The 27,381-nt window shown below is 45.8% G+C and overlaps 2 protein-coding genes across 2 annotated transcripts; both read left to right on the top strand.

Moving 5' to 3' along the window:
* The first annotated feature begins 5,293 nt into the window (after positions 1-5,293).
* On the top strand, positions 5,294-11,080 carry PRDX3 (peroxiredoxin 3). Its single transcript, XM_057417367.1, has 7 exons — positions 5,294-5,386; positions 5,458-5,524; positions 5,688-5,829; positions 6,779-6,914; positions 9,067-9,170; positions 10,223-10,388; positions 10,888-11,080. The coding sequence occupies exons 1-7, from the start codon at positions 5,351-5,353 to the stop codon at positions 10,939-10,941; spliced, it is 705 nt and encodes a 234-aa protein (XP_057273350.1). The 5' UTR covers positions 5,294-5,350; the 3' UTR covers positions 10,942-11,080.
* A 1,985-nt stretch (positions 11,081-13,065) lies between these two features.
* On the top strand, positions 13,066-26,969 carry SFXN4 (sideroflexin 4). Its single transcript, XM_057417366.1, has 14 exons — positions 13,066-13,203; positions 13,295-13,360; positions 16,068-16,142; positions 17,048-17,074; positions 17,163-17,217; positions 17,977-18,002; positions 19,422-19,472; positions 19,560-19,625; positions 19,741-19,809; positions 21,072-21,162; positions 22,675-22,790; positions 23,754-23,839; positions 24,954-25,068; positions 26,590-26,969. The coding sequence occupies exons 1-14, from the start codon at positions 13,165-13,167 to the stop codon at positions 26,665-26,667; spliced, it is 960 nt and encodes a 319-aa protein (XP_057273349.1). The 5' UTR covers positions 13,066-13,164; the 3' UTR covers positions 26,668-26,969.
* The last annotated feature ends 412 nt before the right edge of the window (positions 26,970-27,381 follow it).

Genomic DNA, 27,381 nt, shown 5'->3' on the forward strand with positions numbered 1-27,381 from the left:
GTATGTCCACACTTGATTTAATGGAGTACTCAGGTTCTCTGTGAGTGAGGGAGAAAGAAACAAGAGACCTATGAGTCTGTTCCACTGCTTATCTTATTCTACTCTTATCTTATTCTGCTGTTGTAAAGGCTGGTGCTGGAATACTCAAGCATGGACAGGGTGGCAGGGAATGAATACATGTCGGTTTTGCTGGATCCTGATTCAGTGTTTGCTGGGAGAAAAGGGAAAATTGAGTCTGAATCTTTCATTTTGGAAGGAGAGAAAAAGGAGAGGCTACCAAACCCCAGTTAAACTCTGTAAAAAAGGTGCTTTCTAAGGTGCTTAATGTGTTTTGTTGCTCTGGTTTTAAATAGCACATCTTCATCTGAAGTCACTGGGGAAGGCCTAGGAAAAAAAGCTCTTTTTGGGTGCTGAAGATGAGGACAGAGCAGGGCTGGCAGCCATCTTTCCTTCATGGGAGAAGAGGTTTGTAGATGAGACAGCAGCACGGTGTGAGACCCAAACGCATCGGTGTAATGAGAAGAGGAGGCAGCACGGCAGTGTGACGGTGTGAGCGGCTGGAGGATGAGTCATGGCAGGGTGGGCTCTGCAGCTCAGCCAGAAGCACGGCAGCAGCACACCAGCGTTATCCTGCACCAGGGAGGAACTGCCTGGGCAGCCTGCTGGGAACGGCAGGATAACACAGACCCCCAGCAAGCCACAGGTCAAAAAGGCTTTTGCCTACACTTATCGATGGCAAACATACCCTAAACACCAGCTATCTCCTAAATAGTACACCATTAATGCAGTGAAGCCTGTTCATGATTAGCTCTAAGCTGGGTTGTGTTTGGAATTGCTTCTGAAACTTAATTCTACAAACAGGGAAATTCTTTTGGCTCCTTCTGAGATGCGGCATCAGCAGGTGGGAGCGCGCAGGTCGACGAGAAAGCGTTTGCAGGCACTGTAACCTATAACAGAGCGCCTCTGTGTAAGGACAGAGGCTGCCATCTACCAACAGCCATGGGGAGATGCATCACGTTGTCTCAAGTAGAATCCTAGAATGGTTTTGGGTTGGAACAGACCTTAAGGACGCCTACTTCCAACCCCTGCCATGGGCAGGGACAGGTTGATTTGCTTTGGTTTAGGTAAAAAAGTTAATGTCCTTTGCTTCTTCCCATTTCCAAACCTTTTTTTCAGTTATCCATTTCCTCAAGGCAGAGGACAAAGGAGTGTTACAGCACTTGAGCACATGGAATAAAATAACCTTCTAGAAGAGAAGGAGATTCAAGTTTTCAAACAAACAGGTGTACACAGCCCATACTCTGCACCGAATCTGCCATTCAATGACCCACTGGAGCAGATCTGATTTGGGATTTGCTCACCCCCTCCATCAAGTTTAGAGAGAAGAGGCTACTCTTTCATTAACATTTGGTGGTGTTAATGATGTGATTGAAAGAGCTCTTTAAAATCAACTCTCATGTAACAACAAGAGGATTATGTTGCACTTTTTATCAGTAGATCTCAAAGTTTTTCACCAGAAAGACATACATAATTATTCCCAGATAGGGAAAAGAGGCATAAAGGGAGAGCAGGCAGATAAGTATCCTAACCAAACATAAATTTTACATCTCCTGCTATCCATTCAAGTGCCTCATCTGCTGCTTTGCACCGTGTAACAATACAAACTTCCCCCTGAAGCCTGCTGAAATCCCTGGAGAGCCTTTCACCAACTTCAGATGTCTCACTTTGAATCAGGCTTAAATACTCTAATCCCTCACATGCAAACATGTCCATGCAGTCCTGAGCTCATGCTGCACCAGTATGAACCAATGCTCCCTCACTGCAAGATGAGATATGAAACTGGGGCCTGTCCAGCCAGGCAAAAGCCTGTGGGAATAGAGCAAAGCAGACAACCAACAAGATCTGGAACAGGATGCACATATGGTATTGCTCGATAGATCTATTTTGAACTTCAGATGGCAAGAACAGGGTTTAGCAGCTGCTCGAGCCCGTGCCAGAGCTGTTTCAAAGAAACAACTCTTTTGCCAGGTGAGCTTTGGCAGTGACAAAGTTCATCTTCAAATTGTAGGGATGCCCAGTATATAGGAAAATGGGAAATCACCCCCTTGTTAAATGGCAGTATTTCATACTCTTGCCCAGAAGCCTGAGAAGTTGAATTACACTGCCTTCATAACAAAGCATGAGCAATAGTTCCCCACCTGCAAGCCAAGTGTTTAAACAAAAGAGTTTTAAAGAAATACAACTTTCCAGGGAGGGGGGAAGGACATTGGTTCAGAATACATCAGCTTACAAGTTGTGAATAACCATTTGTGGGTGAGACAACCATCCTGAGGAAATCCGAGCAATAGCCCTTTTCTTGCTGCCACAATACAGCTCCCACAGCTGAGGGAAAGGAACCCTCACACACTGTTTGCTGCCCAGGGAGCACGTCTCTCCATGGGGAGATGTGCCAGTCAGGCAGATGTGACCACAGTCATAGAATCATAGTGCTGGGTCAGTGAACCAGCAAGTTCTGAGTTAAGGAACCTTATGAACCCCTTGGTCCTCATTAGCCCTTTGTTAAGAGAAACCTGAAGGTGTGTAAGAGACAAGTTCAGTTTAGACTCGTGCTATGAAGCAGGGCTGCTTGGAAGTGCCAGCTGGATGGGGACTCTGCTGGGAAGGTCACTGCTGAGCCAGGGGATGACTGAGCCACTCAGCTTATTTGCATGTCTGTTGCCTAAAAGTTAGGGGCATTCTTGCTTAAAAAACCCTCAAAGCCTGAAAGTGGAACTGACTAAACTATTTCTCTGTTAGAAAACATGTCAGATACAGTGTGGATGAACTGTTCTGTGGCCTGCAGCCCTGCAGATGGACAGAGAAGGAGCGGTTGTTGAAAGACACGTCCACAGTAGAGGCTTTGGGATGGTTTTGTGCCATTGCTGAGGGCTGCCAGTAGAGCAGTGAGCAGCAAAGCTGAGCCACGGACACCTGCAGAGTGTCTGTGGAGAGCAGCAAAGAAACAGCAACCATTACCTGGGTGGATTGCCTGAACAGCAATGCAGAATTGGCATGACTGAAGTCGTAAATGCTTCATCCCTGGCAGTGTTCAAGGCCAGGCTGGACAGAGCCCTGGGCAACATGGTCTAGTGTGAGGCATCCCTGCCCATGGCAGGGGGGTTGGAACTGGGTGATCTTAACGTCCTTTCCAACCCTAACTATTCTGTGTTTCTATGCATTAGTGGATGCAGGAAGCAGCTAGACTACTATGTGGATGGACTCCATTCTGCAGTATCCATATACTTTAGCGTCCACATTTTCTTCCCCCTCATGTCACTATGGCTATAGGAACAGTTCATCTCTGCACCCTTATGCAGAACAACTCCATTTTCATCATCTCCTTTTGGGCACCTCCATCTTCATCACACGCCCAGCCAGCCACGCAGTATCTTTGTGCATGTATGAGTAGATAACGTCGTTCTGGCTGCTCTATTGGGAACTAGAGGTTTTGAGATCATCAGAGCCACATTTCCAGCTGTCATTGGCTACATCTGGATTAATAAATTGAGTGCCACAGAAAGGTACCAGTGACTGAAACTGGTGATGATGTTATATGTTTAGAAAAGTCTCAGCGTGCTTTTGGACAACACTGCCACAAACAGCTCCTGGCCACGGGAGAGGGTTAATACTGGCTACTGACCAAACCTAACAGGCAGGTTGTGCACAACCTCCCTCTTTTGAAGGCTCAGAGGCGACCAGACCACACCAGCAGCATCAGCGCCAGGAAGATATTAGCACATTTATTCCAAAATATAGATTCAGCATCCACTGGGCTCATCCCAAGGGCCTGGGATGTAGCTGACATCATTCTGGCTGCCTTTGGCTTTGGCCCCAGGAGCTGAGTTTATCCTGCCAGTGGAGCCAGACTTCTCTCTAGCTCACAAGGTGGGATCTCCCCTTTGTAAAAGGCTGTGGACATTCATAAATGTGAATATTACACCAGAAAATACCAGACCCAGAAGTGAAATTGGGTTCAACACTATTTGACTATTTAAAAGAAAAAAAACACACAGAAAGAAGCTAAGGAAATACAAATGGACGTTCAGAAAGTGAGTCTCAGTACTCTGGATTGTGCACGCTGCTTGTGCTGCTCCAAAGCATGTGGCTACAACAGGGCAGGCAGCCGGCACTTCTTAGCGATCTCTGTTGCTGCCACCATCAGGTGTTCTATAAAAACAGCTTTAGAAAACCGTGTACTGCCCGGCTGACTCTGTTCAAGCATCTCCTTTAGCTTGAGTTGGGATGGTTCGCTCAGCCAGCAATCCGGGGACAAACCTGCGGAGCAGACGGAAGCCGGATAAGCATTCAGCTTAACACAGCACTGCTGACTAGCAGCAGTGAGTACCTGCGTGGGGAATTAGGCAATGACTTTGGTTTGCATCAGCTCACAGCTGAGGAGCAGAGCAGTCACACAGCTATCCCAATGCAATTGCTTAATTACTATTAAACAGCTAAACTCCAAGTTCAATAAAGTCAGAGCCAGCTGCACCCCTACAGAGTGAGTACTGGGTCAAGGGAGGGGATTCCCTCAATCTGCTGCTCTCTGGGGAGTAACCCCCTGCAGTCCTGATCCAGCTCTGGAGCAACAGCACAAGAGGGACGGGGAGTTGTTGGAGGGAGTCCAGAGGGATGCTGCAAGGGCTGGAGCAGCTCTGCTCTGGAGCCAGGCTGAGAGAGCTGGGCTGGGGCAGCCTGGAGAAGAGAAGGCTCCTGAAGGGGAGACCTGAGAGCAGCTCCAGTGCCTAAAGGGGCTGCAGGAAACCTGGAGAGGGGCTTTGGACAAGGGCCTGTAGGGACAGGCCAAGGGGAATGGCTTTAACCTGCCAGAGGGGAGACTGAGATGAGCTCTTAGGCAGAAGCTCTTCCCTGTGAGGGTGCTGAGGCGCTGGCACAGGGTGCCCAGAGAAGCTGTGGCTGCCCCATCCGTGGCAGTGTTCAAGGGCAGGTTGGACACAGGGGCTTGGAGCAAGCTGCTCTAGTGGAAGGTGTCCCTGCCCGTGGCAGGGGTTGGCATTGAATGAGCCTTAAGGTCCCTTCCAACACAAACCAGTCTGGGATCACTTTACCAACGCCGTTTGAACAGTCCGCACCACGCTGCTCGCCCCGTTCCGGTCTGTACCAGCACCCACCAACGGCAGCTCCCACCTCACCCGCACTGGGCGCTAGGACAGGCTCCCACCGTCCCGACGGCCGACAGGCTCAGCCCGGGCAGGCTCCTCTCGTACCCTGCGGCCTCTCCTCTCCTCTCCGCCCCGCCCCGCCGCTTCCCGCGCCCGCAGGCCGCGCTCCTCCCGCCGCCGCCTCGCTCAACATGGCCGCCGCGCTGGGGAGGCTGCTGCGGACCGCGGTGAGTGCCCGGCCGCCCCTCCGCGGCCGCCCCAGCCCCGCCGGCTCTGACCCTCCCTGTCCCCCCCGCAGGTCCCCGCCGCCGGGAGAACGCTGACGGCGCGGCCCCTGCCCTGCGTCCGCCGCCACTTCAGCCTCGGTAAGTGCGGGGAGGGCGGCGGGGACGCCGCGGGGCTCGCCTTGGGCCGCGGCGGCGGGAGCGGGCCCGGCCGCTCTTGCGGCGGTGGCCGGAGGGGGAGCCCCGGCTCGGCCTTGGCCCTGGTCCCTTTCCCTGGCCCGCATCGGTGTTTTCTCGCCCGCAGGCTCGTCTCGGTTCGCTCCAGCGGTTACACAGCATGCCCCGTTCTTCAAGGGAACGGCGGTTGTTAACGGAGAGTTCAAGGAGCTGAGCCTGGATGATTTCAAAGGGAAATACCTGGTTCTCTTCTTCTACCCGCTGGACTTGTGAGTGCGGGTTTTATTCCTTCCACACGGGCCTGCTGCCCCGCTGAAGGTCATGAGAAGCGCTGTGTAGCGATGCTGTGAAGTGGCTGGTTTGGTGGTGGTTGGGTGAATCTTGCAGGGCAGATACGCGTGTTTCTACAGTGTGAGTGATAAGATGTGGGGGCACACAGCCACTGTGTGTTAAAGCAATGGATGGGGTGGGTGTAGAGCATCCTACCGCTGCCAAGACTGCTTTGGAAGGTGGATATGGCCTTACAAGTGTGGCTTCCCTTAGGGCATTGCCCTGCATCCCAGGGTTGCCTTCATTGAAATGTACCAAATAAATGGTTTATTTCCTAATAAGAAATACATAATAATGTGGCTGCCCCATCCCTGGCAGTGTTCAAGGCCAGGTTGGACACAGGGGCTGGGAGCAATGTGCTGTAGTGGAAGGTGTCCCTGCCCGTGGCAGGGGGTTGGGACTGGGTGAGCTTTAAGGCCCCTTCCAACACAAACCACACTGGGATTCTCCGATACGATTTTTAAGCAGTGGGGCTGGCAGAACTGCAGCTAGACAGCTCCAGAGCAAAAGGTGAACAGATGGGGTTGAGCGTGTCCACAGGACTTGAGTTGTATCCTAATGTACATGGGCACATGGAGGAGGATTTAACCTGCAGTGCTTTCTGCTATAGTTCCCAAAACCTCTCTGTCTAGAGGGTATCTAGTAAAAAACAGTTCCTCTATCTCTGCAAAAAGCCTGTCTAGAACCGAGAGCTGAAAAATGGTGTGGGAGCTCTGTGGCTGCGGCTTTGAGACTGAAATGAATCCTGAAGAGGAAACACGGTTAAAATTACCATGCTGAAGGAAATGCTCTGCTGCATTAGTGCCTACTAGAAACAGACCTGAGGGTCCTTTACTAAAACACTGAAGACTGCAGAATCATTACAGCTTGTTCTCTCTTCCCACCCAGCACCTTTGTCTGCCCCACAGAAATTGTGGCTTTCAGCGACAAAGCAAAGGAGTTTCGTGATGTGAACTGCGAAGTGGTGGCAGTGTCTGTGGATTCCCATTTTTGTCATCTGGCCTGGATAAATACGCCACGAAAGGTATGAAATGAGCAGCCGCTTGGGTCTTCCTCTGTTGCTTTGTTGTCTTTTCACAAGAGCTCCTGAGAATAAGAGTGGACTAAAATACTGTGCTAACACCGATTTCAATACACTGCTTAAAGTGATATGTGGTTAACTTCTACATTTGATGAGATAATTCTATCCTCAACATTTGTTTTCTTGCTCTTTTCCTTTATAGTTTGGGGAGGGAAGGTATCTTTGTTTTGCTCTCTTGATAGTTTTGTAGGTTGCACCATATCCTTCTATGTTTATTTCGGAAGACAAAATAATATACATGGCACTGTCCCAAGCTGCTTGTTCCAGCTGATGGTCTGTATGTGCCATTGCAGGAAGTGAACTTTCTGCAGTGTTAGTCTGCAGTAAATGTAGTACAATGTAGTAAAAGAGCTGTTAGTCATTATTAACCAATGCTTAACAATGGTGGCTTCAGACTGGAAGCAGAACAACCAGTTTATTGGAGCACCTGTCATAGAATCCTAGTGTGGTTTGGATTGGAATGGATCTTAAAGATTATCTGGTTCTAACCCCCGTGCCACGGGCAGGGACACCTTCAACTAGAGCAGCTTGCTCCAAGCCCCTGTGTCCAACCTGGCCTTGAACACTGCCAGGGATGGGGCAGCCACAGCTTCTCTGGGCACCCTGTGCCAGTGCCTCAGCACCCTCACAGGGAAGAGCTTCTGCCTCAGAGCTCAGCTCAGTCTCCCCTCTGGCAGGTTAAAGTCATTCCCCTTGGCCTGTCCCTACAGGCCCTTGTCCCAAGCCCCTCTCCAAGTTTCCTGCAGCCCCTTTATGCACTGGAAGCTGGTGTGAGGTCTCCCCCTAAGAAGTCCTCTCTTCTTCAGGCTGAACCAGCCCAGCTCTCTTAGCCTTATATTATTAACTCACTTGCTGAAGTGGTTCCACTGAGGCCCTCAGCTTTCTTTGGGGAAGGAAGGTGACAAGAGATGGCCTTTTACTGGAGAGGAGCCTATTTCAGACTTACATAAAAATGTGTGGCTTTGGTCACATAGAGCATCTCAGAAATTTGGTCAGCTGTGGAAAATCAGCAGTATCACGGGAAGTGCCTGTGGTGTTGCCTGTGTGGACAGTGGTCCGTCGTACTGCTTGCAGACTGGGCTGCCTTCAGGTGCACACCTCTGCTGTTGCCTCACCAGGGGAGTGAGGAGAGTTTGCTGTATTTAATCTGGTAGCAAGAGCATTCGATTTGCTGCATGCTTTGTTCAAAGCTCTAAAATGTGACCATGGGCTGACTTCACTGTCTCATGCAAAAGCTGTTCAGTCAGGCACTGCTCCATGCAAAACACCCTGCAAAGAGCGGAAAGAATTCCGTGATGGCACAGGCAGGAAACTGACACCCGGAGAAGCCAAGGCCTTGGTTTCTTCAGCAGATACCTGTGTGCAAAGCTCTGTATATGAGAACTCTGTTGCAGACAAGGCTTTGCAGGATGAGGGTCTGAGTGACTGCGGTTACACAATGATTCACTGATGATGTCAGGAGTAGAAAAGCAAACAAATTCCTGGCTTGTTTCAAGGATACAGAGCTTATCTCTCTTGCAGTTCCAGTTGCAAAACTGAAAATAGTCTTGGTAGACTCTCCAAAGAGTACTTAAATTGATTTGGGGTGGGTAAAAATAGTATGTGCGCTGAATAGAGAGCAGCAGAACTCTGACATCCCTAATGTGGCTGTTGGAAGCTTTGAGCTTTCTCTGTTCATAGGATGCAGATTTGTTTTCCCTTCTCACCGCCATGCTCATCTTGTCTAGCTTTGAGCACTTCAATATGCAGTAGACATGTTTGTATTCAAAGCTCCTAAGTAGGGCACAAGGGACAGACTGCTTCTGGAAATTGGACTTGACATAGGAAGTCACTGAAATGAGCAGTTCCAAAATGCTCAGTGCAAAAGAAGTTTTCATGTTCCAAAGAAACCAAATATTCCTGTCTACTTAAAAACAACAAAACAAGTCAAAACCAACCAGCCGACAACCCCACCCCCTCTTGTGTTTCCTTCCATGGAGCTAATGTCACAGATGGATTTTGTTGTATATCCTCAAGAGCACTGAATCTAGCAACTGGTGAAGGATAATCCTAAGAAGTGTTTTACAACCAAATGAAATCTTCTTCTGTTCTCTAGAGTGGTGGTTTGGGCAAAATGAATATTCCAGTTCTGTCAGACCTCTCAAAACAAATCTCCCGGGATTATGGTGTGCTGCTGGAAGCACCTGGCATAGCACTGAGGTAAGGTGTGACTGCTTATAACTCTACCCAGCCTCAACCACCATCAGCCATAGTGTCTCCTCCTGCAGGGAAACTGCACGAGGATCAAGCAGTCCATCACAAGGACTGTGGGATGTTACTTTTCCAGCAGAACTTCTGCTGGATCCCACCCCAGGCAAAGGGCACATGGCTGTTATGGCCATTGAGTTGAGGATGGTTCCAGGCCTCTCAGAATGCTTGTAGGGGAAAGCAGCTGCTCTGCTGTGAGTGACGGGGAGAACTCCATGTCACTGAGGAAAACACGAGTAGCACAGAAGAGCATTTATGATTTTAATACATGTTTTCACAGTTTAGGTCTTTCCCTTCTTCCTTGTTCTTGGTTTCTTCTGAAGGGAGAAGAAATTGCCTTAACTTCTGTGTAAGTTCTAAAGCAGATGTCCCAGAGGCCCCTACAGTCAATCCCATGATTATGTAGAGGAGAAAATGCCAATTTTATTTTAATTCCACCATGGCTGTACTATTAAAAGCAAATAGTGGTCCCTGAGAAACAATGAATTGGGTGGGAGTCTTCTGGAGACCTTCAGTTCCTGATCTCTGTGGATGAGGAACTTCTGATACTTGTTTGTTGACAAATTAACTTAATTAGTATGGTAAGACTGGGTTTTGGTTTTCACAAACATTTATATGCAGTAGGATTTAATGTAGTCACTTCATGTGTAAGCAGCTCTTCACTCAGTACTTTCAGATTCTCATACCAAAAAGACATGGGAAGGATGTCAGGATGTCAGCTATCAACTTTGACATATAGGTGGAATGAAAAGTTCCACCTCTGTTATGCATCTGTCTGGATTTAATAGTCTTTATGCATACTTTCTCATATGTAATCTCACCATACCATCCCAGTTGACTGGTTCTTGCCTTTTGATCACTAACAAACACTAAGTCAGACTTGGTATTGCTACTCCTACCTCTGATACGTACACATAAGAATGATTACCCTGCTGAAATAGTCTGGTTTCTTGTTTGGTCTTTGGAATGTGATTCACATTCCCTAACTCCTTGCTCAATTACAGAGGTCTTTTCATCATTGATCCAAATGGGATTGTCAAGCATCTGAGTATCAATGATCTCCCCGTTGGCCGTAGTGTGGAAGAGACTCTCCGCTTGGTGAAAGCATTCCAGTTTGTGGAAACACATGGAGAGGTTTGCCCAGCAAACTGGACTCCAGACTCCCCTACAGTAAGTGTCTGCTAAATACCACTTGTCTAAATATAGCCACTGGTTTATTTTGGCATGTCTGAAGGGCTGAGAACCACTGTAACGTGAGGTGCTGGACTCAGGCTGTGCCTGTTGTCTAAATCTGAGGCTGTTATCAGTTGTCCCAGTTCAGTCTGTTTGTATGATACAAAATGTGTGACTTCTGTGAAGAAAGTCACCGATTCTTCTTTTACAAGACACAAATTACATTTAAAACTCTAAATTTGACTTGGAGTTACCACCAGTTGTGTTCAGGTTTTTTACTTATTTAATGCCCTGCTTCATATTTGGCAGAAAAATGTGTTATATACTTAAAACTTGCAAGTAGGAGCTTGTACATCATTTGGACTTCCATCTTTCAAGTGCAGAAATGGAAATAACATCTTTATTAACTATGCATGGACTTTCTTGGATAAAATGTCAAATCTGGTAAATTCCCTTATTTATAGTGTGTAATAACTAAGCTTTCTTTTCTTGACAGATCAAACCAACCCCAGAAGCTTCCAAAGAATATTTTGAGAAAGTGCATAAATAAATACCCAGATATGTGGACAAAACTCTTGGTTACCATAAACAGAAGCCATTAGGAAAGCAGCTGTGATTATCATTGATAATAATAAAATCAAAGTTGTCATTTTCTCATGTTGAAGAAGAAATTAAATGCTGAAATAGTTCCTGGCTTCCTTGTCTTGCTTTAAAAAGAAGGGTCAAAACTGAGGCTTTCCCCCTTTTCCCTTTTTGCAGCTTCAGTTTCATGGGTTTCTGTGACATGGTCTTTGTCCTGAATACAAGTACACAACGTACAGTTGTCTTCCACTGGGTTTTCCCTCTTTCTTTACCTGGTTTTGGACCAGTAAGTGTCCCATGTTTTCCTTTACAACAGGAAAAGCTAAATTCTGTAACAAGAGTTTAAAACAATGGGGACAATACAGAAAATAAAATACTGGTACGTGGTATGTGCTTAATGAATTTTGCAGGGGAAGAGATGAATGTAACAAAACTGTGTAAATGAACTATAACTTGAAATGAATGTAAATAAATGCCATTTTACTCCTGCATGTAGTCAAAGATGCAGGGCAGCTACAGAGGAGGATTAACAAGCATGAAGAACTCTGATACTGCGTGGGAGATGGTAAAAACTTGAACCCCAATAGTGTACTTACTGGAGCTTAACAAGAAGTCTGTCATTTAAAGCATTGCTTGCTTGAGTCTGTTGTAAGCAATAAAATTGAAAGCAGTACATCTCTAGAAATAATAATAAATCTTATTGTTGACAAACAGCGGGTGTGTTGCTTTGCTTTTTTTTCACTTTTTTCCTAGATTCCTATTTGTGTTTTGAAGAGCTTGGATCTTCTGCACCTTTGCAGCAAGTGGTAAACAACTGCAGCTGCCTTTGTGTGTGTACCCTTAGGGAGTAGCAGGTGTCCCGCTGGAGGGATGCATTTAAAGGAGCATGAGCAGCAGTTGAGGGAGGGGATCCTGCCCCTCTGCTGTGCTCTAGGGGGTAACCCCCTGCTGTCCTGATCCAGCTCTGGGGCAACAGCACAAGAGGGACGTGGAGCTTTTGGAGTGAGGCCAGAGGAGGCCATGGAGATGCTGCGAGGGCTGGAGCAGCTCTGCTCTGGAGCCAGGCTGAGAGAGCTGGGCTGGGGCAGCCTGGAGAGGAGAAGGCTCCTGAAGGGGAGACCTGAGAGCAGCTCCAGTGCCTAAAGGGGCTGCAGGAAAGCTGGAGAGGGGCTTGGGACAAGGGCCTGTAGGGACAGGCCAAGGGGAATGGCTTTAACCTGCCAGAGGGGAGACTGAGATGAGCTCTTACGCAGAAGCTCTTCCCTGTGAGGGTGCTGAGGCGCTGGCACAGGGTGCCCAGAGAAGCTGTGGCTGCCCCATCCCTGGCAGTGTTCAAGGCCAGGTTGGACACAGGGGCTTGGAGCAAGCTGCTCTAGTGGAAGGTGTCCCTGCCCGTGGCAGGGGGTTGGAATTGGATGGGCTTTAAGGTCACTTCCAACCTGAAACAGTCTGGGATTCTATGAAATCAACACAACACTGAATGGGTTTGTGTTTTCCATTTGCCCTTATGATCAGAGGAAAGGACTTAGGTAAAACAGAAGCATAAGCTTGTGTTATAAAGTAAGCTTTGTAACAGGTACCAACACTGCAATGTAAGTTCAAGGATATAAAAACGCCTGACGTGGTGCCCAGTGACGCTGTGTGTTTCAGTACTTGCATCTTTTCAGTCCTGGTATTTTAGCTCCGTTTTGTTCAAACCCACTGCTGGCTGTGCCCTTCTCCCAGTAAACCTGAACTGGACCTAGAACACATGAAGTTAACCCCTGCACAGCTCACCAATGCAAAACTACATCCTAGCGGTGCTGGGGCAGCTGTTAGCGCCTGTGAAACAAGCTACAACCGCAGGTCAATGCCACACTGCGCTTGTACCTGGCTGTGCCTGTCTCTTACCGCGGTCACTGCGAACGCGGCGGGGGTTTCTCTGCCGTCCCGGCTGGCGCAGGCGGACACTGCTGGAAGGGGAAAAGCCGATCGGACCCTTCCCAACCGCGATCCCGCTCCCCGGGGCTGCAAGGCCACGGCCCCAGCCGGGATCCGCCTCACACCTCAGGCCCGGCCTCAGGGCGGGAAGGCGGCCCGGACACCAGGTCTACCCGCGGCGGGAGGACCGCAGCGCTGCGGCTCCGTGCCCGGGCGGAGCGTGCGGCAGCCGGACCGTTCCCCGGCAGCGCCGTTCCGGTGCCGCGGCTCCATGGACGCCAACCTGCGGTTCTGGCGGGCGGAGGGGCAGGTCGGCGGCGGCGGGGGCAGCCGGGGCGGCCCGGCCCGGGAGGGACGGCCCGGGGACAAACCCCGGTCTGACCGCAACGTGTGTCCCACAGTCTTTTTTACAGAGGCTTCTGCTATGGACGGACGTGTTGGATCCCCTGCTGCTGTTCAAGTCCTCCGTGAGTAGTAGCAAGGCCTCTGAGGAAAGAGGAAATGCATAGATATACATATAATAGATATAGTCTGTGTTTTAACTTACGGTACCCAAGTCTGTGCCAGGTCCTGCAGGCGCCGTGAGTAGATTTAGCTGGGTGAGCATGTAGCCAAAGTCAGATCCATGCATGTGGGTTTCCGCTTGTGAAGGCAAAAGTAAAAGCTGTGTTAGTGGTACTTGTACCTGTGCCTGGAGAAGAGAAGGCTCCTGAAGGGGAGACCTGAGAGCAGCTCCAGTGCCTGAAGGGGCTGCAGGAAAGCTGGAGAGGGGCTTGGGACAAGGGCCTGTAGGGACAGGCCAAGGGGAATGGCTTTAACCTGCCAGAGGGGAGACTGAGATGAGCTCTTAGGCAGAAGCTCTTCCCTGTGAGGGTGCTGAGGCGCTGGCACAGGGTGCCCAGAGAAGCTGTGGCTGCCCCATCCCTGGCAGTGTTCAAGGCCAGGTTGGACACAGGGGCTTGGAGCAAGCTGCTCTAGTGGAAGGTGTCCCTGCCTGTGGCAGGGGTTGGAACTGGATGAGCTTTAAGGTCCCTTCCAACACAAACCAGTCAGTGTCTTTATGTTAGTAAATAGGATTACAGCTGTGTGCATTTCTCTGTATAAGTAAATAAAACAAAGGGCATTTCTAGACACACCACTTCAGCAGTCCTGCTTAGACCATGGCTGCTGTGCCAGCACTTGAATTAGAATTAAGAACCAATTAAGAACCAGGACACCCCCAAAGACAAGAGCTGTGGAACAAGCAGCTGGACATGCTCTTTCTGAATACAGACAGTTGCAGGAGGAGTGTGATGTGGAGCTGTCACAGGTTTGGAGGGGACAGGTTTGCTGAGCTGCACCCCAGACACCCCAAATCTCTGCTGCCTAATCCACACAGCCATCCTCGTGGTGTGGCTTAGTCTGAAGCTCATGAAGATCTTTGATTCTCTTCCAAGTGGCTGTACTGAAATGAATCCCCTGAGAGGGAGCGCAAGTGCTGACTAGGCCCTTTTTATACCAGAGAATGATTATTGCAATTTTAACACTAATTTTTGAAAGTGTGATACATTGGTGGCCATAATGTGTAGCTTCCAAATTTCAGGAACTGTTCTGACAAGGGAATTCTGGGGAAGATGTGTGTTTCTATCCATCCACTTCTGTATAGTTTTGTCAGGGGTGACAGAGGAAAAAGCACATTGTATGAGAGTTGGCTGGTTAGTCAGTATAGAATCATAGAATCACAGAATAGTTTGGGTTGGAAAGGACCTTAAGATCATTCAGTTCCAACCCCCCTGCCATGGCCAGGGACACTTCACACTAAACCATGTCACCCAAGGCTCTGTTCAACCTGGCCTTGAACACTGCCATGGATGGAGCATTCACAGCTTCCCTGGGCAACCCATTCCAGTGCCTCACCACCCTTAAAGAATTTCCTCCTTATATCCAATCTAAACTTCCCCTGTTTAAGTTTTAACCCATTACCCCTTGTCCTATCACTACAGTCCCTAATGAAGAGTCCCTCCCCAGCATCCCTATAGGCCCCCTTCAGATACTGGAAGGCTGCTCTGAGGTCTCCATGCAGCCTTCTCTTCTCCAGGCTGAACAGCCCCAACTTCCTCAACCTGTCTTCATACGGGAGGTGCTCCAGTCCCCTGATCATCCTCGTGGCCTCCTCTGGACTTGCTCCAACAGTTCCATGTCCTTTTAATGTAGATTGATTTTTTTATTATTCTTATTTAAGGGAAAACTCCATTAAAGCCGTAGAACACTGTCAAAATGTGTGCACATGGGGTATTTCCTTGTCACTTGCAGAGTTAGTGTATTGTGTCTATCTATTCATCTATCTCTATAGTTATATATGGTATGAATGCATAGCCCTATATATATTTACATGTACAAATCACATAATTTAGTAAATGTACATTATATGTATATATATGTAAATGTCAACAATAAAATTTCATAGTACATTCAGGATTTGGAGATCTGGGATTAGTTCCCACCTCCTGGAATTAAAATACACTCTTGCAAATAGAGATGTGCCTGTTGAGGAAAAGTCAAACCATCTCATCAATTCTCCCAAGAGGAGCAGAGTTTTATGTAGACTGTGGATAACCACATGAGTTTACAGTTGAAGTGTACCTGTTTTCCATAATTAAAAGCTTAAGCCAAGTTTAAAGGAAGAGTGTATGGTCCAAAACTTGATCACACGTTTGTGAACATGCAGGAGCATCTTGTGATGTTGCGACTTGTTTCTGGTCGCTTTTAAAAGTCTGGTTTGGAATTCAGTTTTAAAACAGCCATCAGTGCCTGTGGTGATATTGGATGGTTGCTTTGGCAGCAAATCTTTATGTTTGCCAGCACACATGGGTAACTTTGAGTACAAGATGATTAACTCTTGATTTCAGTGAGGTTTTTCATATGCTTCCATTTCCAGTGCATTTGTGTAGCAGGTTGAGGGATTGATACAGAAAGGAACCAAGGGAGTCTGAATAACCTAAAGGTTTCTGTGATTGTGAGCTGGTTGTGTGCCTAGGTGTGTTCTTGCTTGTACTACTCTGGTGAGGGACAGGTGCTTTATTAGCTTGACACGCTAGGTTCGCAGTTAGAATGTCTTGTAACGGATCTGTTGCACTCCAGAATATTGAAATCTAGGTTATTTTATCTGTTTGTTTTGTTTTTTCTCAAATACAGGACGAAATAAGAAGAACCAGGTTATCCATACAAAGCACTGGGAAGACCCTAAATGAACCCATACAGAATGCTCAGGTATTTTGGAGTGCAGTGCATAGTAAATAGAGGTATCTTTTCTTCATGGCTGAAGTAGTTGATACTAATATAAAATGTAGCAGACAGAATACTGAGATTCTGATACAAGTGGTAGCACAAGAAAAACTCACTGATACAGATGTTTTTCAAATCTATCAATCTAGCAGGAATTCCTTTGGATTACTACTGACTTTAATGCCAAATCACAGTATTATCATCCTGAAGAATGCTAGGTTGTATATCATATAGCTAAGAGATGCTCTCGGATCCCTGTAGGAATCATTGCTCTAAGCTTGTCTGTCCTCACTTGGGGTGATACAGGTAGATGATAAATATGCAAAGAGCTTAATAAGCTCATTTAAATCTTAGATGTTGTAACACCATACAGAGGGCAGGTTGGTTTAGTTGCACATCTCACAAAATGAGCAGTAGCAGTACTTGGGTGGGAAATCTATTCAGTTACTGGGAAGTAGTGCTGAACCCTTGCTTCATTAGGAGGAGTTTTTCTTTTGACTCAGTGTGGCATTTATACCTTGTGTGTCAAAGCCTGAAAGGAGAAATAGAAACTTCTGTGATTCCAGAAAAGCTAAAGTCTTAACATAAGTGTTTGGGCTTTTAGCCATATGTAAACTATTGTTTTCTGGTTTAAAACTAACTTTCTGTTCTGCCATAGTGTGTGCTTTGGTGCTGTCACACAACACATAGGATGTAAGTTATATTCAACAAGGAGTGTGTTGAAGAGTATGTTGTTAGGGACAAAAGTAATTACAGGGGTGTATACATATATAGCACTATATTAAAGTGAGTTATTGGGGAAAAAAAGGAGGGTATAATAAATGTGCACAGAAGATTTTACCCAGTCTCTTCCAAAGCTTGGTTACTAACCTCATTTTCAAATTGTTTAGACAAAACAAGCCTTCCTGCTAAGCCTGGTAAGTTCACAAAATACTTACATTGGGGTTTTTTTCTTTCTCATTCACATATGGCAACAGTGGTCTAATATTCCTTTTCTTATTTAAGTCCAGTGTGCATCCTGATACAGACGATATAATTCCTGTTTTGTTTAGACCTCCAGGTAAGTTCCCTTAAGAGAAGCTTTGTGTATGTGACTGAATCATCACAGGGGACTAGCTCATAGTGAATAGATGCTGTGATACTACAGTGGTATTCTCCATATACAAAAGCAAGTAGACTCTTCTGTTAGTTGCATTGTCATAGCTGTTGAAGATTTATTATTCCTACAATCCCCTTGAGGAATTTTTTCCCTGTAGTTTATCTGCTCATCTAGATGGAATTAGTCTGACCAGTCTCTGATCTCACTGCATAATGAGATCCCAAATCCCTCCCCATATAAAGCAGTCTACCATAAGCTAAGTTTTCCTTTGGTGGATGTGGCTATTGTATGAATTTACTTGCTGTGGTGACAGACAAAGTCTGCTTGGGTGAGGCCAAGACAGCACAGGTTCCTAATCAGATATAACCATAGTGAGGCTATTTACTCATTATCTTGTATAACCACTCATAGCTGTGGCAGCTTTTGTTGCCACCTATCTCTTTTTGAACAGAGAGTTGATTTCTGTTCAACACTCAGTTATACTGTTGAGTGGAGCTCACAAGGGCTCCCTTTGGCTACAAGCTGTGACCAGGTATTCTGATTTCTGGGATGTGGAATGAGAGACAAGGGTTAGAATTGACATCTGTGGTGATGGTGTGTTTTTTTTGTGGGCAGTGTTTTACTTAGAGCTGAAAGTAGAAGGGGGAAGTTAGGGGAATTTTCAACTCAAGACACACACAGCAGTTATTTTTACTGAAATAAAGTTTTCTTTCTTTTTAGCCTTCCTGCCTATATCTCTTCCATTGGTGAGTAATCATGAAAGATGCTAGTGGTACAGCATGGCTTATATTTTTCCAAAGCCAAGGTTTATAGGGAGGGAATAGAAGGCTTCTTGTATGTTCAGCACAAGCTTTTTAAAACATCTGTTTTATGGGAAGTGCTGAGTAACCTAGAAATCAAGCCCTTAAGGAATCTCATTGGAAGTCCAAACCTGTTAGATACTTTCTTTCAGCAGCATGCAAAGAGGTTGTTCTTGAATGAAGGTTGCTTCTGATGCAAGCTGAAATTCACTCAGCATTGAGAGCACGGCCTGATGTTGGTCTGTTTAACCTCCTACTGAACTGCAGTAGGAAGGAGTCGGAGCCTTGTGTTTTGTGTTTCAGACCCAAAATATGGATATTTTTCTTATGTAAATTGTGCGTTTGCAAGGAAGAAATGGTGTTGTCAAGAAATTACAGATGTAGGAATAAACTCCTATTGCAGTGCTCAAAACTTGCACCATTTTGTTTCATCATCATAGAATAGTTGTAGCTGTAATTATATGCATGTTTAGTTGTTCAGATATGTTTGGGTTTGGCCTATGAGTATACATACTGGGATGTCATTCCATACACAGATTACAGCATGGATTTACATGGCACTGCTAGAAAGTATAATGAAACTCTCAATGGCTGTTAAATTCCTTAAGAACAGTAGTAAGATTAACAGAAATACTTCTTTTTGGTATTTACAGCTTAATGCTATTTCATAGATGTGGTTAGATTCAGTGTTGGTATTAATAATAAAGGTAATACATTCACTAATATTAAATGAATTGCTGTCCTCTTCAAGGCTTTGGACATTCCCTGCCCTCCTCTTATTCAGTATTTGCCTTATCTTGATTGACTCTGCCCTTTGAGAGTGCTCCACACTTTGAGCATGGTAGGTCAGGCTTCAAGAAAGGCTTTATTAAAACTGAAGTTCTTATTCACAGTCTGAATTTGAGAAGGAATTGGGAAGTAACTCCTAAAATCTTTGATCTTAGATCAGTAAGATTTAGTATTTATATCCCCACTAGTCAAAACAATCTGACCCTTTCTCATTCACTTCCTTAATTCCATTTTTATTACCTTAGTTATTATATTTGCATCTATTTAAGCTTCGCAGGTACAAATGTATTTGTTATTTGGGGTAAGAAAGCATCTTGCTCAAATATTCTTGCATGTAGTGTTTTAATCATTGTGTTTCTGTGGTTTATATTGGATAGAAAAAGTGAGTATTTCGTATCTGTAGCAAAAAGGTGTGTTACCCTGGAATTAAGGCAAATGGTTTTTGGTACTGACTGAAGCCTTTGACACTGCCTCAGATAGTAACATAGCCATTGTCTTCATGCTCTAGCCAACTACTGCTCACCAAAACCTCCTAGACTCACCAAACCTGCTTTCCTTGTGGGGTTTCCCTCTTAGGTTATTGCTTCATCTCTTCAGCACCAAGCAAGGCACAACTTTTTTTACCAGGTAATTGCCTCTTTCTGTCTACATTTATCCTTTTCTTCCTGTCTCAATCCCAAATTCATTTTTTCTTGTAATCTGTTGTTTCTGCAGTTCTTGTTTCACGTGTACACCACGGGATTCACCCTCTTCAATGGAAATAGAACCCCAAAGGCTGAAGTATATATTGATCTTTATTTCTGCTATCATCTTAGTTGTAGAAGACCATTTTGAACATGATTTACAAGGGGTTTACAAATGGACTTACAGAATGTGTTTCTTCTGTCCTCCTTAGGAGTACTCGATTCAAGAAAAGCAGATCTTCCTCAGCCTGGGAGCTGTTTCCTATGCAGCGTGTATTGGTGTATGTATTTGCTTGATGCTTGCCTTCCTAATAAGCTCTCCAGAGAAGGAGTAGGCACTGAGACAATCACACTGCCAAATCATCCTTCAGCATTGTGCTCTGATGCTCTACTCTGGTGTCTTGCCCCAGAACTGTTCAGGATAACAATTTTCCTGATCATCTGCCAGCCAATACCTTGCTTATCTTCCTCTGATGTTTCTTTTTCTGTCCTTTTCATTCTGCAAGCTTAAGAAATGGTAGTGAGAGGAAATAGGCAAGGTTTACAAACACAGAGTAACCCACTGGGTTGGAGTTGATGTTTTTATGCCGTACGGTGGAAGTGATCTGTCTGTCCCTAAACAAGTGATTAAATCTGCAGGCATCTGTACTGGATAGAGTGAGCTCATATATCTGAGACAGCATAAGCATGAAAATACTGTATTGAATGGAATGCAAGTAAATTAGCCTTCCTGAGGGCTACAGAGCTAGCCCTGTGCTATGCTGGAATAGGTATTTGGTTTCTGGAGTTTGCTATGTCAGAATGAGCTCTGGTGTCCTCATACGACACTCATTGCAAGTGTATCTGCCCTTACAATGCATTTTCTCACTCTCCACACTAAACAGTGATTTTTATAAGCCTGCTGGCAGAAGAATATGAGTATTCCTGCTTTTGTTAGAGGGACTTGCAGCCACTTTCCACTAGGTAAAACAGTTTGGCCAGCAGTGCTCAGGACTTACAGAGGTCTGGGGAGGCAGCTATGCCCATGGGTGAATGTGGGAGTTCTTCCCCTTTGTTTTCCAAGGGAGACTGTGAGCACTAGCTGGTGTACTGGCTATTTATTCCTAAAGGAAACTTTCCTGTATTATGGGAATATAGAATCGGGCTGAAACCACAGGGAATCAGTAACAAATACACAAGTAAACCAGGTTTCCTGTTTGGGGGAGGGAGTGGTATGGGATGCAAGGCAGCTGGATGGGTGCCCAGGGAATATTAGTCAGAGGTAATTGTGTTCTGTCTTTATTATTCACACTGCTGCTGTCCTCTACATAATAATGTTTAATTCTTTTTTTCATCATGATATTTTGTATTCTTATCTAAAAGAGCGATTACAAACACCTTCAGAGCACATCTGCATTTTGCTGGGATGTTAAACCAAGGCATTTATTTTTACAGATGATAACTACGTGCTAAGTCACAGATCTATTTTCCTAACCTGCTGCACACACTGAAATGCTGCACATTTCCTTTAATAGAAGGTCCCTGTTTTCTCCCCATGCATTAGGCTCTTCCTCTCATCTTCATGAATCGTTACACGCTGAAGAGTCCATTAACACATCTAATCATCAAAAAAGTCCTACCTGCTCCTCTGCTTGGTGAGTAAAGAGGAACTGTGCCTCGTGCAGCTGGTCTGAGGGCCATTTCCTCACCCCATCTCACTGTAGAGATATCTTGCAGAGGAGTGGTCTTACTGTTTCCTAGCCTCCTTCTGTGAATGCCTTTGCTGGGTACCATCCTTTCTGTGTGAGAGCTGATGCTCACTGATCAGTGGAACTGACTTCTTGATCTTGCTGGTTTTCAATTGTAAAGCTGCAGAGCACTCTCCTGGCCTTTGTGTATGCATGACATGCAACTGTTTCTCCAGGGATGCATTTTTCTTTGGCTTGCACATCATACTTGAAACCATCAGGACTGTCAGGACTGTGATAGATATGACATTGTGTGGCACATATGTGACACCAGAGTGCAACATAGCTCTGGGTGTGCACTCCATAGTTCCTTACTCAGATGCTGCTGGCTATGAAACTGCTGACAGCATAGAGAGTTGTTACAACAGAATATCACTAACCTTGCAAGGTAGTAGCACTGAAACTCTCTACTGACATGGTGAAATTGCACCAGGACGAGTTTTGCTGTTTGATGTCATCGACTGGTTTTCTAATGTCATTGAAGACACTTTTGGCTTTTCCTAGGGGGAAGCTGGTAAAATTAAAACACGTCATCTCCTCTGTTCCAGGTTAAGTGAGATGGCTCCCCAGATCGTTCTGAGGATCTGCATTAGAGCTTTCTGACTTGTTTCCCTTGGAGTAGGTGTTAAAGTGTGCTTCCATTTCCTTAAATGCAGAGAGAAACCTGAGGGTAATTGTCTAATATTAGTGCAGCATTTGAAAAGTGCCATCTGTTACACTGACGCGTTTATTGAACAGCACTGCCCAAAAGTAATAAAAAGAGAAATCTATTGTTTCAAGCGTGGTCAGTTTGCCAGGCTGACCAAGGTCTAGAAAATAGAAAGGAGGAAACCAGCTAGATTACTAACTCCCATTAGATACGACCTTTGTAAGTGCCAAGGTTTGTGTTTTCGGTGACTGACGGTGGGATGGGTTTTTTCAGGCACCTTGTAAAGCTCGGTCCGGAGGAGACTGGAACGTTTTCATCTCGGATCCAGCTGAAGCATTGCCACTTCTCTGCCCAGGTGTCTGTCACAAGTCCATAATGGAACATATTAGAGCCAGTGTTCCCCTGACACCCTCCCTTTTAAATCGGGGGTGCAGCCTTTAAGTAAAGTCTGTTCTCTTCTGGGTCTTTTCTTCTGTGCTGACCAGTACAAAACCTTTCAACAACACAGATCCATCCACAAAGTACTCACGGTTTGAACTGGATGACAGTGATTGAAAGCTCCGAGTCTGTAATGATAAAGCACCTTTTAGGATTGGGGCCTTAAAATCTAACTCAAGATCCCAAGCAGCTTTTTGTGGGGCAGCCTCTTAAGCTGCCAGGTTATTCAGTTGTGAACTGCTGAACTGGAAGTGTGAAATGCATGTACTTATGAATGTTGCTACTGAGGTAGTTCTGGATCTTTCAAAGCCAAATCCTCTCTAACTCTGCAGGCTTGATGACTGCGTTTACTGTGGTGGTGACGAGAAGCCCAGAATTTGACAATGGAATTAAAGTGATGGACAGAAATGGCAAGGTTGTAGGAGTGTCGCAGAAGGCTGGTGAGAAGGTAGGTGACAGGGTGGAGGCCTCTCCTGATGTGCCTTTTGGTTCCTGCTGAGAGCTGAATGTGGTGCTGAGGGCTGACAGGGTTGGATATATTGACATGAAGAATCCCAGGTCACGTGCTGAACCTTTGGGTAGGCTTTGGGCTAGGTTTCTGGACCAAGGTTCTACAACCCTTGTGTCTTCAAGGGCTAGCAGCCTCCCCTGAGCAATATACTGATTGTCAGACTTGAGCCCCAGAGACCCTAGCACAGGCATTGCTGCTTTCCCTTGTCATCTTGGAAGGAGACAAGACTTCTGGACCTTCTGATGGGACACCTCAGAGAAAAGCCCTGTATTGTATGTATCGCATGCATCTCCTCCAGTGGGAATGTTATTTAAAGGCTGTGCCTCCCACAGGGTAGTGCCCTGATCTACAGTGTGCTGGTGCATTTTAGCCTTGGGCTCCAGCTGCTTACCCTGGATCTGCTCCTTGCTCTGCTCATCAGCGTCCACTGTAGAGCCTGGCATAGGAACTAGAAGGAGTCACATTTTATGTGATGTCAATGACCCTCCTTTTCTATGCTGCTGTCCAGAGGGGAGGAAGCAGCTCTTTGAGCGTAAAGATTTATGGAGAGCTGGAGGGAGAACTAGTTAGGATGCCCAGAAGGTACAGCCATTTGGAAGAAGTTCAGCACAGCTTAAAAAGAGCAACCCTCAGCAAAATTACTATCATGATAGGAAACCTTGATACGACATCAGTAGTTTCACTTACCCTTTAAGGTAGTTCTTAGTCACAAGTGGACTATTTGCCACTTGTAGGAGTTTAGTTTCCACGTAAGAAAGAATTCTTCTAAGAAGTGTTCTAATTCCCCATTATCCTGTTGCTTGAAACTTCGCATTAGACAAAGAAGTGCTCAGATAAACATGCAGTATTTGAAGCTGCACACACTGCTTTAACATCATTTCTTCTCCTCTCTCCCTCAAGGCTGTTAAAGAAACAGCGATATCACGAGCAGTCTTGTTTGGGACAACGTTTTTCCTGCCACCCGTGGTTACGTACCTTGTGGAAAGGTAGGAGGGGCTGCCAAAGGGCTGGGGGTGCCTGGTTGGGGTGTCTGCTGGTGTTCAACCTGGCTGCTACCACTTGCCAACTCGTTCTTGGGTCTGCAGTATTGCCTTGGTACAAGTGATGATCTGGGATGTTTCTGTTCAGCTACTGTGATTCATTTAGCTAAGTGAGTCTGGTTATGCCCACATCCATGTGGTGAGGGTTTGCAGGAGGCTGTGTAAAGCTATAAGGATTTCCTCTCTCCTCCCTTACAGGAAACATGCCTGTGCTCTCCTGGCAGGCTGTTTTCCAGCACCTAGCTTCCCTAACTTGATTTGGATCCCAGTGTCTGGTGTAGAGGGTGGTCACAGCACTTAGCTTAGATCTGTTAGTGCTGCAGAGAAAATATGGCTCTTGAACTTGCAACAAAAACTGGATCCCAGCTTGGAAACACTTATTCATGTATTGTAAAACCTGCTCTTGCAACCTTTAGAAACCGTGTATTATAAGAAGAATTCATTGTATGCTTTGTGAGAGAATTCTTAGCCTGCCCTGAGCTTTTGGTAGGGATCATCTATATCCTGTACATAACACAAGTAGGGATCATCAACGTTGTGTCATTTGGTATTGCCTAAATCAATTCCTTATCCCCTTCTTTAGCTCAAGGGACTCCTGTTACCAGAAGACATAAATACTGATGTAAGATAAAACTTTGAATAGATGTGGAGTAATAAATTTTTGCACAAGGCAAAGTAGGACTTAACAAGAGGAGCTAAATCTAAGGGGAAAGAGAGTAATGCAAGAAAAATCTTAGGCACAGAACTGAGAGGCTTTAAAGTGCTAATGCAGCTCTTCTTTTGTCACTTTGATCCTGCTGCTTATTTTCTTAATCATGTATTGACAATCTAGACTTGGCAAATGCTGCAGCTAAATACAGAACAAAGGGGAAGAACAGGAGTTAGGAATAAGAACACAGGACATCAAGTAAGGAAGTATTCTTAGGATTTCTAAGCCTTGGTTATTGCTCATTTCAGTGCTATTTCAACCACTGAAATAAGAGCTAGTGCTTTTTGTCTCACTGTCAGGTTACTTTTCAAGCCTAAACTGACGTATTTACTTTCTCAATGTCTTGGGCAGAGCGAAAATGGTGAAGACTCCGCGTACTTTGGCTTTAATGAGAATGTTTGTGATTACATCAGTACTAACAGGGATGCTGCCCGTCTCACTCAGTATGTTTCCGCCGTGTGGAGAGGTAAGTTCTGTCACAGGAACTGATTTAGGATTACTGTTACATTAAACAGGCATTCCAGAACTATACCCAGCAGTCTTGAGGCCATGTAGAAAACAAACAATAAGGTTAATGTGGTTGTGCATTTAAAAAGGGGCAGTAGCGGCTGCTTGTGAAGGCCTATGCACTAGGCAGAGGATTGCAAGGCTTTCTAGGTCTAAATTGTGTTGTGTGGTACAAATCTGCATTGAAAGTGTAAATATAAATCAGGTTTTCACAGCACTTTGAAGCAAGCAAGGTCAGGAGAGCTGTCTTAAAGATTGAAACCAAGGCTCTTCCAGCACTGTTTTCAGTCCTGCTGGAGAAAGGGAGGATGTAGATGCAAAGTCAGCATGAGCTTGTCAGAGGTAAACCACCTCACATGTGACAGACATCTCTTCACCTGCCTTACTGAACTGTGAAGTGTAATTGTTCTCGGGGAAGGGCAGCTTTCTTGGCAGGCATTAAATGGACAGGCTGAGAGAGCTGGGCTGGTTCAGCCTGGAGAAGGCTCCTTAAGGGAAGACCTTAGAGCAGCTCCAGTGCCTGAAGGGGCTGCAGGAAACCTGGAGAGGGGCTTTGGACAAGGGCCTGTAGGGACAGGCCAAGGGGAATGGCTTTAACCTGCCAGAGGGGAGACTGAGATGAGCTCTTAGGCAGAAGCTCTTCCCTGGGAGGGTGCTGAGGCGCTGGCACAGGGTGCCCAGAGAAGCTGTGGCTGCCCCATCCCTGGCAGTGTTCAAGGCCAGGTTGGACACAGGCTTGGAGCAAGCTGCTCTAGTGGAAGGTGTCCCTGCCCATGGCAGGGGTTGGAACTGGATGAGCTTTAAGGTCCCTTCTAACACAAACCAGTCTGGGATTCTATGTAGCCCTTGAACCTTGTGCTTTGGAGAAGGCCAAGTGGGAGTGGAGCCTGGGATTCCTTTCTGCATTTATTTCCTCTCCCTTACCAGCACTGTGTGAGTATGCTCAGAAAATCACTGACTGGCTCTTGCAGTTTCCAGTGGTTTCTTTTATTTGCCTGAACTTTCTGGCATTGTAATATCTTTTTTTAGATTTCTTAATCTCTTATGACAAGGATAAACTGAAAAGAAATGAGGGGGCTTTTTAGAAGCTATATACCGAGCTTTGGAGGTTGGTTCCCTTTGAACTTCCCAGTTGCCCAACCCACAGCACTCATTCTCCTGGGCGCATCACCCAAATATATTTACAATTGGACTTGATGATCTTTGAGGTCTTTTCCAACCTAAATGGTTCTATAGTGACTGGAGATAATGTCAGTAATGCTGTGTTTAGATCTCAGGAGTACCGCTGATTTTAAATGAAGCATATTTCTTCCTTAGAAGGAAAAAAAGCCCCAAACCAAAAACCTCTTGGAACCCCAAATCCCATCCAGTCTTGCTCCTGAACACACTATTACAATCTGTGCAAAGTTCAATGCAGTATGGAGGGTTTATCATATACTTACCAGGAATGGTGTTGATTTCCTTTCTCTGTACCTTGCAGATAAAGCGAGCAGACCTTGAGCCAGAAATTCTCTCATCTACAGAAGAAACAGAGTTCTTCTACAACAGGGGAATTTAGAGATTGGCTTAATATAGGAAAGTGTGCTCTGGTGGAAGTGAATTCTGAATGTATGAACAAATTCATCCGGCCTGTGCGCCTGTGTCATGAATTTATGGTGGCATACATACAAGACTTGGTGTACAGGGCTGTGGTCTATGAAGAGGCAGACGTTGCAAAAGGATACTGCAAGGCCCAGCCCACAGGGAGATACACACACGACTGGTACCAGGAAGCAGCATTACACGGTATTTGTCACAAACGGCATCTGGATGCTTCCTCCTGTGATTGATTTCTTAATTAAAGGATTATTGAATACAAAAGGTTGTGTGGCTGCTGATGTGGCTGCAGCTATTGACATGCTGCTTTACACAGCTGGTAAAGGTGGTTGCAGCATAGTCCTTTGGGTGAAGTTGAGCTGGTTCTTGGAATACTTACTCTGTGGGTTCCATTGTATTTAGGAACACTCATTGCAAGGATGAGGCATGAGTGAGGTAGCCATTAAAGTGGTACTAGAGAAAGCAACCCTGATGGCAGTATAATATTTGTTCAATAAGAACTCTTCAGGAAATAGGTGTCAAACTTGGTTACAAAGGGATTCTTGTCTTTCTCAATATCTTTGAAGGAGTTTTGAGGCCTGAACCTCTTGACATTTAGAACTTGTTTTTACACTGAAGCCACTGGGAAATCCTGTGGCTTCCTGACCTTGTGGACAATGAGAGATCCCACCTTTGC

Source organism: Pezoporus wallicus, unplaced genomic scaffold (genome assembly GCF_028554395.1).
Source record: "Pezoporus wallicus isolate ANWC-B61680 ecotype Strahan unplaced genomic scaffold, APGP_CSIRO_Pwel_v1 contig_8188, whole genome shotgun sequence".
Classification (NCBI taxonomy): domain Eukaryota; kingdom Metazoa; phylum Chordata; class Aves; order Psittaciformes; family Psittacidae; genus Pezoporus; species Pezoporus wallicus.